Below are 16,340 nucleotides of genomic sequence, written 5' to 3'. Positions count from 1 at the left end.
CTGGCCTCCATTTTTCTTGCAGCCTCAGTAGGAATCTCAGGGTAGACCTCTTTGATTCTTCCCTATTCTTCCTATTCAGATATTATTAGTTTGTAAATGATACTTTTTAATATTAATATCGATGCTCTCATTATCAAGATATCTTAAAAATATTTTTCAAAATACATATAATATTTAGTGGCGCATATTCTAAAACAATTTCTTTGGCGTCTTAAATATATAAATGGCGCTTTGCTGTTCTACAGGTACCGTGTCTGGTTCTACAAGTTCCATACATGTCTCTTTGATCTTCAAGTATCATACCTGTCTGTCTGTTCTACAAGTAAAATACCTGTCTGTCTGTTCTTCTACAAGTATCATACCTGTCTATCTGTTCTACAAGTATCATATCTGTCTGTCTGTTCTACAAGTACCATACCTGTCTATCTGTTCTGCATGTACCATACCTGTCTGTCTGTTCTAAAAGTAAAATACCTGTCTGTCTGTTCTGCATGTACCGTACCTGTCTGTCTGTTCTACAAGTACCATATGTAGCTGTCTCTCTATTCTGCAAGTACCGTACCTGTCTGTCTGTTCTAGAAGTACCATACCTGTCTGTCTGTTCTGCATGTACCGTACCTGCCTGTCTGTTCTACAAGTACCATACCTGTCTGTCTGTTCTGCATGTACCGTACCTGTCTGTATTCCTTGTGTTTTCTCTCCAAGTCCTGATATTCTTCTGCTAAATCTGACCAGTCCTAACAATTCAAAGTATGTTTCTATCAATTTATTTTTGTTTTTGCATCTCAAAGGGTAAGATTGTTTGATTTAAAAATCTTCCAGTTTATTCTATAAACTTCCTAATTTCATAATATTACAGGCGTTATATACAATGGATGAAACATGTCCTTATATCTGATTTTTTGTGATAAGCTTTCTGATAGGGTCAACTTGTTTGATTAAGTTTGAAACTATTGATTTTTAAAAATCTAATTCCTTAATCATTACTGTGGAAAATATAATTCTTGTCAAATTAATTCTTTTTCAATTACAAAAGATACAAACTCAAGGATGTTGCACCTAAACAATTTTTTTTTTCTAGAGAGGTAAGATAAAGAGTTGCACCTGTCAATAAGGTATTATTAAAACCACAAAGCTATTTTTACACACATCTGACAAAGCAGCAGTAGAAAGAATTAATGTTCACTGTTTAGTTATAACATTGTATGAACAAAGACTTAATACATTCAATTATCAACAGATAGTTTATTTTTGATTTTTTCACATCTACTATAACTTTTAATAATAATTGTTAGAAACAACTTTTGCCTTTAGACAAGCCTCCAGTTTTTCATGCATGATTGCGCACTTGTTATGTCACAACCTGTTCATACAACCTTGATAACTATATGAAGCACCGCCAACCTTAGCATATAACTCTGAAAAGTATTATCAAAATATATTTCTCATTTGTACTTCTTGTACATAAATTACGTTGAAAACTAAAAATATGATCACAAAAAGCCTAAATTTATTAAACACATCTAAGATGAACCAGTGAAATGAGAAATAAATGAATTAACTTTAAAAAGTCTATTATACAAAATATAAAGTCTTCTCATTAAATCTGCTATCTAATTAGTTTTACCAATTTACAACAAATGAAAAAAAACAATGTATCTATTATTTATGTTTTTGTCAATTTGCCCTACATTCATCTTAAATAATGTAGTGTTAATTTTTTATTTATTTTATCCTAAAATTTAAAAATGTAATGAATGAAAATTTTAATAATAATAAAAAAAAATATTATTTACGAATTTCTAAATTAAATACCTATTATATTTAAGTAATTTTAATCAACGAGTATCTTGTTTAAATTAGAGAGGAAAGAAAAAATGATTTATACAAATGTGCCAAAATTCTTCTAATTAAATTGATTTTCGGCGAACGTCAAATTGGCATAAATTTTGATCTACAAACAAATATTATAAGATAATAAATAAAGAGATGTGGATTAAAAAAAAACTATTAATTTAATAAATGAATTAGACACACTTCTTGATTCACCCTTTCTCCTTAAATTGTTAATTAAAATAAAAATTGTATTCATCGGTAGAATTTCTTCAATGGCATTTTTTCAGACAGGATTTTAAATTAAGATCATTGTTCTTTTTACTTTTACTTCAGCCAATGTACTTAAAAGAGTTAATTAATTCAAAAAAAAAATACATTTATAAAACATTTTTATAGAAAAGAGATTAGATTTGAGTTTGTTCCTCAAATGTATTAAATTTCTATGAAAGATTACTTGAAAATATATGAAAATGTTTGGAAAAACTTTTTCGTCCACTAAAAAAGGAGTTCAATATTATTATTAGGGGAAACATATATTTATTATCAATTGTTCCTATCCCTGTAAGTATTCTTTATTTTTCTCTTAATAATGCTCTGAATTAAAGTGAATTTTAAGAGCAAAGCTATACATTATTAATTTTTTAAAGTATGAATAATAATGGCACTGGTTTAACTAAATAGCACTATTTTAGCGGTATTTAAAGACAAGTATGGAGAAAAAGTACAATTTAAAACTATTTTGTAAATTGAAACAGGATGTTGTTATAAATACGCTTAGGCACATCTATCCTGTTATCTAAAATATATAGAATAAGGCAAGGCACCCCTCTCTAGAATACAGTTTAGAAAATTGCTATAGAAAATAAGTAGGGACATATATAATTCTCGTCATAGAAGCAAGCTTTAGATAAAAAAAGTAACCTTATATAAATGTTAAAGAGAATTATCTTAGTTTCTATTGCTAAAACTTTAATTAGTAACTGTAACATTCACCGTACTCAGGTTATTTTCCAGTTTTCAAACTAATATTCCCAGGAGAAGTGAAGGCAACTTTGTGTAATGTATTCATCAATAATAATAAAAATATCATGTATGCTTAAAATATCAATTTATAAATATACATAAAACTGTGAAATGATAAAAATGTGATGAGGTTTCATAAGTTAATATACAATATACATATATATATATCAACATAATAAATATTATTTATACATACAATTATCTTTTTTTTATGAATTTTCATCTTAAAAAATCCTTGTTTACTTCAAGCAAGGGAGTAAGTAATGAATGGTTGGTTTTTAAGATATTTCGTAAATCAAGTTTTTCTATAAAGTACCATAGAAAGAAGTATTATAGAAACCTTAATTTATGATGTATCTACATTCTATGTTCTACAATAGTCATCCCTATCTTTGATATTACAAATTTCACAACCATTATTAATATTTGAACAGAGACATGAATTTTATTATAGCTCACGATTTGACTTACAGTATATTTCCAACTTTATCTGTTTCATTGTATAAATTTAGGATATTTTTATCAACAGAAAATAGGTAAAACATTCATTTGCATTAATTCTTTTTTTGTCATTTCTTTCTGCTATTAACAAAACACCCTGAAACAATATTAGAAATGAACTGTTTCTTTCCACGTGGAATATCCCCGTATCCCTGTTCTGTTTTCTTGTATAATCTTTCTTGTCCCTGATTATCACCAGATACGTTCCAAAACAAAATAAATAGATAATTCACTAATAATTCAATACATAATGAAGCAAAAATTAAGTAAAATATTGCCTAACAAGTTTATTTAAACTGTTTAAACTCAAATTGAAGCTCTCAATTAAATCTCAGAAGAGTAATTTGGTGGTAACTATAAAAATCTTCAAATTTAGAAAAAAAGAAACACTGGTAAAGTTACATGACTTTGGCTGCCGCATTTTTTTAATCAATTATAATTTACCACGCTCATTTTTCTACCCGTCATAGTAAGTGATGTTTTTTTACCACTGTGTTCAGATTTACTGATCCTTTTTAGCCGCCAACTCTTGGAGGGTGTCCTGCATTTGGTCATGAGCAAGCTTTATCAGGTCATCAATGTGCGCTCTGGAGGATAAAAAAGGCTTTAGATTCTTATAATTTATATATATTATGCTTTATACTAAAGAAACTGGATGTGTATAAGTGAGTGTTTCTCGTATATGTACTTTATAAGTTTTTTCTTCTATCACAATTTTAAATTTCAAGGTTCAATAGTTTATTAGAAGTTAACCCAAATACCTCTTGAATGACTCTAGACTCTAGAGGCAAGGGACGCAACCGCTTAAAGTTTTAGTGATAAACGAAGATTTATACAGAAATAAAACTTTATGATATTATGTTTCTCATTCAAATAGGAAATATATTCATAAAAACATTAGAATCAAGTTTTATTGTGTGTCTGCAATCCAGGTAACATGATTTAATTTTCCAGTATGGATTCGAAACCGATTAATATCCGCTGGATTAGAACCGTTTCTCAGCCATGCTGAAAAAATCATGCATAGCATCGTATTACAGCCAATTATCCACAATATTTAAAAAAGTCGTACAATTTATGCACGTTCTGTAAACTGATTTTAATCTTACAATTGTACATTTTTATATCAGCGGAAAGCTGTTTATAATACGATGCGATAAATAACTATTATTATAATTAAAATCCTTTTCCTGTCATATTTTTCAGTGTCAATGGCAGGTAGCACCCGGATAACTGCAGCACCAGAATCAAACTGCCAGAACCTGTAATCAAATTTTGTAAAGTAACAGAACTTAAAAACCATCTATTAAGAAATTTTTAAAGAGAAATTTTGAATTTAATAAAATGTCCGATCACGTCATAGACGTTAAATAAAATATTTCTTTAAATATGCAAATAGAAATTATCTTTGAAAGGAATATCTTTGGATCAGTTATGTGATTCAATTGAGAAATCATCCTCTTAATGTACACAGTAATTTTTATTTGTCATCACAGGTTTTATTTAATTTCTAATTCATACTTACTTGTAATCCAAGAAGTCATATTGAGAAACAACAACAGGTATGATGGGAGCTTTAGCAGCAATTGCCACGTGGAAAGCTCCTTTCTTGAATGGCAACAACTTCAAACCTTTAGCGCCATTTCTAAACAAAAGACGACATTTGATTTAAAAAGAAACAGAAGTGGCATTTTCAAATAATCTTTTCGTATGATTTTACAAATCTATAGAATTAAAAACTTTTATTAATACCTGGTTCCTTCTGGAAAGATCATGAGTTTTGTTCCAGTTGTCATAGCCCTCTTACCGGCATCATTAACAGCATCACGACTTGTTGCACTTGATCTAAATAAAAAAAATCATATCATATTTATTTTGTTTATTGTTGTTTCCATTTATAGAAATGAAATACAATTATAAATGACATAGAATGTTTATGGCAGAAGATCTATATTCAATTAATTTAACGAAATAAGATTATACCAATTAAACTATGGAGTTATTAATTTGTCTCTTTTGAACAAAATATTAACATCTTGTGTCATATCCGAAAGTAGTACTAATTGCTAGCCTATAGTGCACAATTTTAGATTATCCAAACCATTCAAAATAGCCAATACTTTTTAGGAATTTTAGAACTTATGTGATAAAGATTTTTTTTTAAATTTCAATTCTGTTGTTGGATAATTATAAAAAATGAGTTATACCAAAAAAAACAATAAAGGAAACTAATGGAGTAGCAAGACTTTTCAAAACATGTGTAGTACACCAACTCAGAATTACTACTTTTTTAAAATTCAATGGGCGCGCTATTCCAATCCATTCCTTTCATGATATAATGACCATTGATACCAAAAAAATTGTACTGGTAGCTTTTTTTCAGCAAATTGTCAAATTCGATTTTCATAAAAAAAAGGGGTGATTTTTTTTTATTTTAAAGCAGGGCTTTACCTAAATAACTTCCTGAATTCGTTTTAAAGAGTAGATTAAGGATCAAAAAAAGATTTTTAAAAATATGGACCCTAGCAAAAGTTATCATCAAATAACTGTCAAAATCAGCTGATTTTACTAAAATGGCCAAAATTGTAAGCCTTTTGAGGATAGCTCTTGCTAAGGTCAAAATCGTTTTTTGATTCTTAATCTACTCTTCAAGACGAATTAAGGAAGGTATATAAAGCCATACTTTGAAAGAAAACAAAATTTCTTCCCCAGGGCCGGGGGGAACCCTTCCACTTTTGCATGAAAATCGAAATTGACATATTGATGAAAAAAGCTACCAGAACACTTTTTTTGGTATCATCAATAGTCATTAGGTATATGATATATCATAAAAGAAGTAGGTTAGAATTGCGCGCCTAAATTTTTTGCATTTTGAGTCGGTCTAATGCGTAGTATATTTGTTATTGGGTGTGTATTATTTAAATATGAATTTTGTAATCGGTGAGATGTAATTTGCTACACCAATATTTGAACTAATTAAGAAAATTATCTTTATTTTGTTGGATGAAAATTTCAGGTTTATATAATAACACAAGAATTAAAATTTAGGAAAAATCAGATATGTTTGTTTTTACCTGTCAATGAAAACAGTACCAACAAGCCAACAGCAAACACCAAAAAGCCCAGATGAATAGAGAATTTCCCGCTTTGCTATTGGCGCAGCTCTAAAATAAAATAATAATCAAAGATCAAGATTTTAAGCGTTATAACTAGGTTTTCTTATTATTAATAAGATTTTCACAAGTCAAAATAAAAATATACTACATATGATATACATATGCCTTGGTTGACCATCCATTTTTAGTTAAAAAAAACGTAAACCTTAATTATTTCATGTCATGAAGACCATCCTATTGTTTTAAACCTCAAATATCTTAGTTAATATGACTCTTTTGTAAGAAAATTGATTTTTCAATTCGTATCCAATTACATTTTTAATAAAAGTGGGGGGGGCGTAATGACATTTAAACTTAAACCGTAAGCAAAATGGTCTAAATATTGAGCTAGACACTTGAAACTTGGTACATAAGCCTAGTCCTATAGATGCTAGGTACATCTAAATGAAAAAAAATAATTAAGGTTAGGTAAAGAAACCCTGCGGAAATGGGATTTTTATGCCCTTTTTGGTCTGTTTTGGTGTAATTTGATGTAAAAACTCACTTTTCAGGGGGGGGGGGGGGGGAAGTTTGTACAGTTATAGGAAATGAAAATTCAGTATCAAATTTTGCCCTGGCCGTGTGGGTTTGTTTTTATAGTTATCAACCTAATTCTTTTTGTAAGCTCTCTTATATGATTGGATCTACCTGTAAAATTTTGAAAATTGAATTTTGGGACTTTCCCTCTAGGGGCTAGTGGGACAAAAGACCCCCCCAAACACTAAAATTTTAAGTTATGAGCTTATTTTTAAAGATATCGAGCTGATTTTTTAAATGGAACCTTTTATTACATAGATGAGTTGATTAGCCATCCCATATTTCATTTTTGCACTTTACTTCTAGGGGCTTGTAAGCTCAAAACCTATAAATTTGTATTTGGGGGGGTTGTTTAACCCAAAAGCCCCTAGAAGTAAAGTGCAAAAATGAAATATGAGGTGGCTAGTCAACTCATCTATGTAATAAAAGGTTCTATTTAAAAAATCAGCTCGATATCTTTAAAAATAAGCTCATAACTTAAAATTTTAGTGTTGGGGGGGGGGGGGGGGTCTTTTGCCCCACTAGCCCCTAGAGGGAAAGTCCCAAAATTCAATTTTCAAAATTTTACAGGTAGATCCAATCATATAAGAGAGCTTACAAAAAGAATTAGGTTGATAACTATAAAAACAAGCCCACACGGCCAGGGCAAAATTTGATATTGAATTTTCATTTCCTATAACTGTACAAACTTCCCCCCCCCCCCCTTAATTTTTCTTAAGCTTATTCCTTAAATACTGTATGTCTATTCAATTTCATAAGGACATTATTTTAAAGATGATTCAGCAAGTTTGGGACCAAAACTCAAAAAACCTATATTTGATATATATCACACACAAACTTTAGAAAAAATGCACTTTACTCCTGCAAGCAACCCACCTAGCTGCTGAATCTTCTTAAATAATGCCCTTGTGTATAGACACAGTGTATTCAAGGGAAAAAAACTAATAAAACAATTAAAGGTAAGTTTCTAAATAAAAAAGACCAAAAAAGGTCTAAAACCCCATTTTCGCCCATTTCCGCAGGGTTTTTCTTACCTAACCTAACCTAAAAATAAAAAAAAAATTGATTTTTTTTGCCATTTAGATGTAGTACCTATAGGACTAGGCTTATATAACAAGTTTCAAGTGTCTAGATCAATATTTAGACCATTTTGCTCACGGTTTAAGTTTAAATGTCATTACGCCCCCCCCCCCCCCCTTCATAAAAAATTATATAAACCAAAAATTTAATTAAAGAAAGAAATCCATTATTTGATATTTTAATCAAAGTTAACAATGCCGCCAAATTAATCCAGAAGAAAGTAATTTGATTCTAATTATTAAATATTATTATGAAACTGATCCCGAGACCTGAGAATTCACTTCTTCATATTCCCTACAAAAAATAGCAATTCTTAACATAAAAGGAACAAAATGCCTGTCTGTCTGTTTGTAACAGCTGAATCGATATGGTTCTCCATTGCAATATAGCTTATCACTCATAAGTACTGGGAAGTTACGTTTATAAGTCTAAAATACAATAATGGGGGGGGGGGATGTCGGGTCGAATTCCAACCTCCGTCCCTCCACCTCATGAACCCTATAGGCCGCCTCCAAGAAATAACAGACCGATAATTTACGCAAAATTAAAAAGTATAAGTACCAACACCACTAAAACACTTCTTTTTCAATAAACATTTGGTTTTTAAAATCTTTGTCTTGTACATACATGATTTACACACCAACCTACCCTCTTACCCCCATCTAAACTTTGCATTCCTGATAAGGATTTAGGTAACAATTTAATAGATGTGCGGTTGTGAACTTACACCTCGACGTAGAATTCAGTTAACAAGAGCAAACATTTGAATTGCAAAAATATGACAATCTATCAAACAAAAAATCAATTTATAAATCATCATAAATTTTTTGAAAAGGGGAATGGGGTTGATCGGGGTGAATTGAAATTATTAGCAACGGTTTATTCAATGAAGCAGAAAATTGTGTGTCAATTTGAATCTCAACCTATCTGCACTGCAATTTTTAGTGAACTTTTTGATTCACGTTTTAGGCTATTATATTGTTCAGTCTAAATATTTTAAAGGAAAAAATTGAGTTATTTGAGCTTAAACCTCCAAGAAAAAACCGTGGTGGAGGGGATGGAATAACGCTCGCAGATACCTTATGGTTTCAATAAATAAAAATTTTGCCGATAATTAGCCTAAAATCTGACTTAGATCAGTACAAAGTTTCATTGAAAATTGAGAAATGGGACACATACAAACAATAGACATAAATCTACAGTGTGGCCACAACCAAAAAAATACTGATACTGAAGAAAAAAAAGGAAATACTGAAAATACTGAATCCTAAAATAAGAAAAAATACTGAAAATACTGAAGAAAAAAAAGGAAATACTGAAAATACTGAATCCTAAAATAAGAAAAAATACTGAAATACTGAACAAAAAAATACAAATACTGAATAAGTATTTTTTTTATATGATTCCTCATTTCAAAATTTCATATATTATACCTTAATAATTTGGGGGATATTTTAAAGACCTTTTAATTTTGCCTCTTAGATTTTCTTGCACCAATTAAGCAGAAAATGACTGATAAATATTTTAAATCATTACAAAACTTAAATACTTTTTAGTTAATTTAAGAGCATGCTAAAAAACTTTACCTTTAATAATCATGCAAAGTACTCACCTTAGATTATTCATTCTATTAATAGACAAAAAAAATATCTGAAAAAAATACTGTATAAAAGCATCTCAAATATCTAAAAAAATTATATTTGAGATGAAATTGAAAAAAAAAATGTATATTACCATCATAGACGTCCAAGCTTTTTATTTTTTTGGGGGGGGTAAAATTTTTTTTAAGGGGGGGGGGTAATTCGTTTTTTTTTTTTTTTTTGGGGGGGGGGGGGGGGGGGGTAAAATTCGCGCGTCGCAATTTTTTTTACCCCACCCAAAATTTTTACCCCGGGGGTAAAATTTGCTTGGGGGGGGTTAATTACCCCCCCCTGAAATATGTTGGCAGGGGTAAATTATTTTTACTCCCCCCAAAATTTACCCCCTGGGGTAAAAATTTTTTTTTTTTTGGGGGGGGGGATAATTTAAATTTTATTAAATATTTAGTATTAAAAATGCGCGCGAAGCGCGCAAATTTTTTTTTGTTAGAGATTTTTATTTTGGGGGGGGGGGTATTTACCCCCCCAAAATTGTTTTTTTGGGGGGGGGTAAATACCCCCTCCTTAATGGTTGGGGGTAAATTTTAAATGGGGGGGGGGGGAGTAAAATGAAAAAAAATTTGGGGGGGTAATCGCCCCTTTACCCCCCCCCCCCTCTTGGACGTCTATGATTACCATAAAAAAACAAAATTAATGTACAAAGTTATAGGGTAATTTAAAGGAAAGTAAAGTGAGGCGCGAAGCGCCGAAAAAAATCTGACATCAACTACTTGAAAAAACATCTTATTTATGCAAAAATTTTTGGAATTTAAGAAATAATGAAAATACTGAATCATGAAAATTTCCAAAAACTGAAAAATACTGAATAAAATTTTCAAATATTGAATATTCAGTATTTACTGAAAATACTGAAGCCCCAATTTCCAAATACTGAAGAATACTGAAGATTTTCAGTATACTGAAGAATATGGCCACGCTGAATCTATCAATTTTAGTTTTCAAACAGATAGATTGTAAGATCTCGAAAACGGAAAGCTTCAATTGTCCACTTACTTTCTGAGGTGAGGCCAGATTTCAAACAGAGCCATAATATCTATCACAGACTGAAATAACAATAATTTCAATATTTACAGGGACAATTTCGTCCAAAAATATCATACAAGTAATTTTAAATAAGCAGTTAAAGCGAAGGTATATAATATTTAAAGAGACCTTTAAGCAAAAGAACGAAGAGTTATATTTAAAGTCAATGAGAGAGATAAGAACATAAGCAAAGTAAGAGTTAATTCTAGTTTTATTTAAAAAATAGGCCAAACAAAATTCGGCGGAAAACGGCAAGTTTCTTCACAGTTCCATATTGTACCTACCTCTTTAAAGCAACTGACATGCCCAATCTCAGAAAGAACAGTAACTCTTTATTTAGTTGAGTTCCTTTGACTTTGAGTTTTGGTTTCAAAAAGTGTCACTTCCGCCCCCTCTCTTTACATAATTTACTTTCATTTTAGTTTGTTTATATTATTAATGACTAGGTAATCTAAAACAGAAACTTAACGCGTTTAAAATCGTCAAATCGACCTACTAACCACTACACCTTGTATTCAAGCTTTCCTATAATCACCTGATGATTGAGAATAACGACTGCTCCTGATTCACAGCGCAAATTTTCAGCTCCCTCCAGAGACCAACTCACTCCAATCTTAACATTAAGATGAATTCTAAATTAATGATTGATTTTTTGAATATGGATTTATTGGATTATTAGACATTATGTTATGTTTTACAAAAATGATAAGGGGGGGGGAAGTTCTGACACTTTCGCGTAAACGGTGAGTATAGGCTTTATCTTTGGACTGAGAGGATAGGTTATTACGGATAAAATCATTCTTATATGATGAATTTCCCCCAGATTTAAGATTTTTTGGATAGGCCTCCAGGTTCCGGAGCTCCAGGCCTCCAGGTGGTCTCTGGACAGGTAAAAAAATAAAAAATTTCTTATTTGAACAGTTAGAGGTAAGTTTATTAAACAACATAAGCTTCTTTTTATATATTTTTCATATATCTGAAGAAAAAATTACAATCGGCCTCCAGGTTCAGGTGCTGCAGGCCTCCAGGTGGCCTCTGGACAGGTAAAAAATCAAAATTTCTTATTTGAACAGTTAGAGGTAAGTTTATTAAACAACATAAGCTTCTTTTTATATATTATTCATATATTTGAAGAAAAAATTACAATCGGCCTCCAGGTTCAGGTGCTGCAGGCCTCCAGGTGGCCTCTGGACAGGTAAAAAATCAAAATTTCTTATTTGAACAGTTAGAGGTAAGTTTATAAAACAACATAAGCTTCTTTTTATATATTATTCACATATTTGAAGAAAAAATTACAATCGGCCTCCAGGTTCAGGTGCTGCAGGCCTCCAGGTGGCCTCTGGACAGGTAAAAAATCAAAATTTCTTATTTGAACAGTTAGAGGTAAGTTTATAAAACAACATAAGCTTCTTTTAATATATTATTCATATATCTGAAGAAAAAATTACAATCGGCCTCCAGGTTCAGGTGCTGCAGGCCTCCAGGTGGCCTCTAGACAGGTAAAAAATCAAAATTTCTTATTTGAACAGTTAGAGGTAAGTTTATAAAACACCATAAGCTTCTTTTTTTATATTATTCATATATTTGAAGAAAAAATTACAATCAGCCTCCAGGTTCAGGTGCTGCAGGCCTCCAGGTGGCTTCTGGACAGGTAAAAAATCAAAATTTCTTATTTGAACAGTTAGAGGTAAGCTTATTAAACAACATAAGCTTCTTTTTATATATTATTCATAAATCTGAAGAAAAAATTACAATTGGCCTCCAGGTTCAGGTGCTGCAGGCCTCCAGGTGGCCTCTGGACAGGTAAAAAATCAAAATTTCTTATTTAAACAGTTAGAGATAAGTTTATAAAACACCATAAGCTTCTTTTTATATATTATTCACATATTTGAAGAAAAAATTACAATCGGCCTCCAGGTTCAGGTGCTGCAGGCCTCCAGGTGGCCTCTGGACAGGTAAAAAATCAAAATTTCTTATTTGAACAGTTAGAGGTAAGTTTATAAAACAACATAAGCTTCTTTTAATATATTATTCATATATCTGAAGAAAAAATTACAATCGGCCTCCAGGTTCAGGTGCTGCAGGCCTCCAGGTGGCCTCTGGACAGGTAAAAAATCAAAATTTCTTATTTGAACAGTTAGAGGTAAGTTTATAAAACACCATAAGCTTCTTTTTTTATATTATTCATATATTTGAAGAAAAAATTACAATCGGCCTCCAGGTTCAGGTGCTGCAGGCCTCCAGGTGGCTTCTGGACAGGTAAAAAATCAAAATTTCTTATTTGAACAGTTAGAGGTAAGTTTATTAAACAACATAAGCTTCTTTTTATATATTATTCATAAATCTGAAGAAAAAATTACAATTGGCCTCCAGGTTCAGGTGCTGCAGGCCTCAAGGTGGCCTCTGGACAGGTAAAAAATCAAAATTTCTTATTTAAACAGTTAGAGGTAAGTTTATAAAACAACATAAGCTTCTTTTTATATATTATTCACATATTTGAAAAAAAAAATTACAATCGGCCTCCAGGTTCAGGTGCTGCAGGCCTCCAGGTGGCCTCTGGACAGGTAAAAAATCTAAATTTCTTATTTGAACAGTTAGAGGTAAGTTTATAAAACAACATAAGCTTCTTTTTATATATTATTCATATATTTGAAGAAAAAATTACAATCGGCCTCCAGGTTCAGGTGCTGCAATGGTCATTACAATAAAATATGGATGGTAGTTTAAATTTTTGGTTTCAATGAGGTAAGTAGGTAATATAATAAAAATATGAGTTTATTTTCAATTATTAAGGTAAATATTTTTAAGTTTATACCTGGAATACATAAATAACATTTGAAAATATGCTTACTTTGTTTTACAAGTATACCTCTATCTGTTCAAATAAGAAATATTGATTTTTTACATGTCCAGAGACAACCTGGAGGCCTGCAGCACCCAAACCTGGAGACTGATAGTAAGTTTTTCTTTAAATATTTAAATAATATATAAAAAGAAGCTTATGTTGTTTTATAAACTTACCTCTAACTGTTCAAATAAGAAATTTTGATTTTTTACCTGTCCAGAGGCCACCTTGAGTCCTGCAGCACCTGAACCTGGAGGCCAATTGTAATTTTTTCTTCAGATTTATGAATAATATATAAAAAGAAGCTTATGTTGTTTAATAAACTTACCTCTAACTGTTCAAATAAGAAATTTTGATTTTTTACTTGTCCAGAAGCCACCTGGAGGCCTGCAGCACCTGAACCTGGAGGCCGATTGTAATTTTTTCTTCAAATATATGAATAATATAAAAAAAAAGAAGCTTATGGTGTTTTATAAACTTACCTCTAACTGTTCAAATAAGAAATTTTGATTTTTTACCTGTCCAGAGGCCACCTGCAGCCCTGCAGCACCTGAACCTGGAGGCCGATTGTAATTTTTTCTTCAGATATATGAATAATATATTAAAAGAAGCTTATGTTGTTTTATAAACTTACCTCTAACTGTTCAAATAAGAAATTTTGATTTTTTACCTGTCCAGAGGCCACCTGGAGGCCTGCAGCACCTGAACCTGGAGGCCGATTGTAATTTTTTCTTCAAATATGTGAATAATATATAAAAAGAAGCTTATGTTGTTTAATAAACTTACCTCTAACTGTTCAAATAAGAAATTTTGATTTTTTACCTGTCCAGAGGCCACCTGGAGTCCTGCAGCACCTGAACCTGGAGGCCGATTATAATTTTTTCTTCAAATATGTGAATAATATATAAAAAGAAGCTTATGTTGTTTTATAAACTTACCTCTAACTGTTCAAATAAGAAATTTTGATTTTTTACCTGTCCAGAGGCCACCTGGAGGCCTGCAGCACCTGAACCTGGAGGCCGATTGTAATTTTTTCTTCAAATATATGAATAATATATAAAAAGAAGCTTATGTTGTTTAATAAACTTACCTCTAACTGTTCAAATAAGAAATTTTTATTTTTTTTACCTGTCCAGAGACCACCTGGAGGCCTGGAGCTCCGGAACCTGGAGGCCTATCCAAAAAATCTTAAATCTGGGGGAAATTCATCATATAAGAATGATTTTATCCGTAATAACCTATCCTCTCAGTCCAAAGATAAAGCCTATACTCACCGTTTACGCGAAAGTGTCAGAACTTCCCCCCCCCTTGATTGTTAAGCAGGGGAGACTGTGAACTTTTTTTTGTAATAAATTGTACTTTGCACTAAAAAAGAGAAAACTTACCACTTTATTTATTGGTTTCATTATCTTTGATATGAAAGCTCCATTTTGAGGATTCCTATTGTTTTAATATTTTAAGTCTTTATTCAAGTTATAAATCTGATCAACAAGGACAATATTTTCTCAAGTAGCGAAACAATACTTTAAATTAGTATGATTAATAAACTTTAATGCAGTAACAAGAATAAATATCATATTTAATATAAAATTAGTTAATGTATATTTAAAATGCTAAAAATTAGAATATATGATGATAGCGTAAAACTTGTTTTGTTGATAGAGTAAACTTAAAGTCATGAAGATAAAACATTATGATAACTGGTTCTACCCCATCCCTTATTCTCTTCCCCACTTTCAGATTGTAAGGGTGACGCAAATTTCAGACCCCAGATTTGGCGAATTGAGAAAAATTTATCTTTATATTAAAGCGAATTAGACAATCTAGCAAGCATCGCTTTTATCTTATAGAGAAAAATAGTAAATCAAACGGCGAAAACTGAGATCTAATATTTGCGTCACCCTACCAATATGACGCAAGACGCAAGACCGCTACGACCGTGGCAATATTTTAAACCCAATCGTTTTGTTTTGTAACTAAAGGGAAGTGGAGAAGAGTGGGGGGGGGGGGAGACAAGAAAGTGAGTGGCGAGAAAATTTTATTTGGAATTGTTTGTCAGAATCCTAGTCACTTATACATGAATAATATAAATCTGATGCATTAATTAAGATAATTTTATTTGATAGATTGAAAAATATTGTTTAGACATACACATCTTTCAGCTATTTGTAGAGAAGCTGCGCTGCTTTTAAACTTGAATAAAGACGATTCCTCGCCCATGGAAGGCAAAGTAAGGCAAGTATTGGTGTGATGGCCGTATACGAGACAAATAAATATCCAAACTAAATACAATTTTTAAGTCATTTTAATCATTTAACCCTTAAGGTGCGTTGCCACGTAAGGGACTATACCCAAAACTTGCATAGGTATCATATGTAGACTAGAGGGAGTAAGAGAGGTTTAAAGAACCAATTTTAAAGAAACACATTAAGTGTTACAGCACTTTGACTTGGTGTTGCTTTTAGGTAGTTTAATATACATACCTATACTGTAGTTTGCCCCTTCTAGTTTGTACAAACCAATCAAGATTTAAATTACAGTACTAAAATTTTAAACAAATGAAATAAAGATGGTGTTTATAAAATTATGGACCGGTATAATTTTCAGTCTAATAACCCCTCTCTCCTCTTTGTATTTATGCCGGGAACCTATTGCATTTTTAACACAAGCGATTTTAAGGTC

The 16,340-nt window shown here is 31.3% G+C and overlaps 2 protein-coding genes across 6 annotated transcripts in view; both read right to left on the bottom strand.

Moving 5' to 3' along the window:
• The window catches only part of LOC145318912 (transmembrane protein 120 homolog), a 51,775-nt gene extending 50,338 nt beyond the window's left edge, over positions 1 to 1,437 (bottom strand). For all 5 annotated transcript variants that reach the window (XM_080160608.1, XM_080160607.1, XM_080160609.1 and 2 more), the window contains exons 1-2: positions 1,309 to 1,437; positions 675 to 737 (exon numbers count right to left, since the gene is read on the bottom strand). In XM_080160608.1, coding sequence (XP_080016734.1) covers positions 675 to 737; positions 1,309 to 1,338 — 93 coding nt within the window. In that variant the 5' untranslated portion in view covers positions 1,339 to 1,437. The remainder of the gene's footprint in view (positions 1 to 674; positions 738 to 1,308) is intronic.
• LOC145318915 (1-acyl-sn-glycerol-3-phosphate acyltransferase alpha-like) lies at positions 1,418 to 15,942 on the bottom strand. Its single transcript, XM_080160614.1, has 10 exons — positions 15,875 to 15,942; positions 15,044 to 15,098; positions 11,349 to 11,426; positions 10,784 to 10,833; positions 6,435 to 6,524; positions 5,113 to 5,205; positions 4,886 to 5,005; positions 4,554 to 4,622; positions 1,816 to 3,950; positions 1,418 to 1,697 (listed from the first exon to the last, which is right to left on the bottom strand). The coding sequence occupies exons 2-9, from the start codon at positions 15,062 to 15,064 to the stop codon at positions 3,863 to 3,865; spliced, it is 609 nt and encodes a 202-aa protein (XP_080016740.1). The 5' UTR covers positions 15,065 to 15,098; positions 15,875 to 15,942; the 3' UTR covers positions 1,418 to 1,697; positions 1,816 to 3,862.
• Positions 15,943 to 16,340: the final 398 nt, after the last annotated feature.

Source organism: Acartia tonsa, chromosome 5 (genome assembly GCF_053477335.1).
Source record: "Acartia tonsa isolate MP-2025a chromosome 5, ASM5347733v1, whole genome shotgun sequence".
Lineage (NCBI taxonomy): Eukaryota > Metazoa > Arthropoda > Copepoda > Calanoida > Acartiidae > Acartia > Acartia tonsa.
This window is presented reverse-complemented; position numbering and strand designations above follow the sequence as displayed.

Bases quoted from the DNA above. Each gene is read 5' to 3' on its own strand.
- LOC145318915 (XM_080160614.1), bottom strand. From the start codon at position 15,064: ATGAAACCAATAAATAAAGTG. The intron at 5,206-6,434 runs GTAAAAACAAAC...TTTTTTATTTAG, and splicing joins GGTACTGTTTTCATTGACAG to ATCAAGTGCAACAAGTCGTG. The intron at 4,623-4,885 runs GTAAGTATGAAT...ATTTGATTACAG, and splicing joins TATGACTTCTTGGATTACAA to GTTCTGGCAGTTTGATTCTG.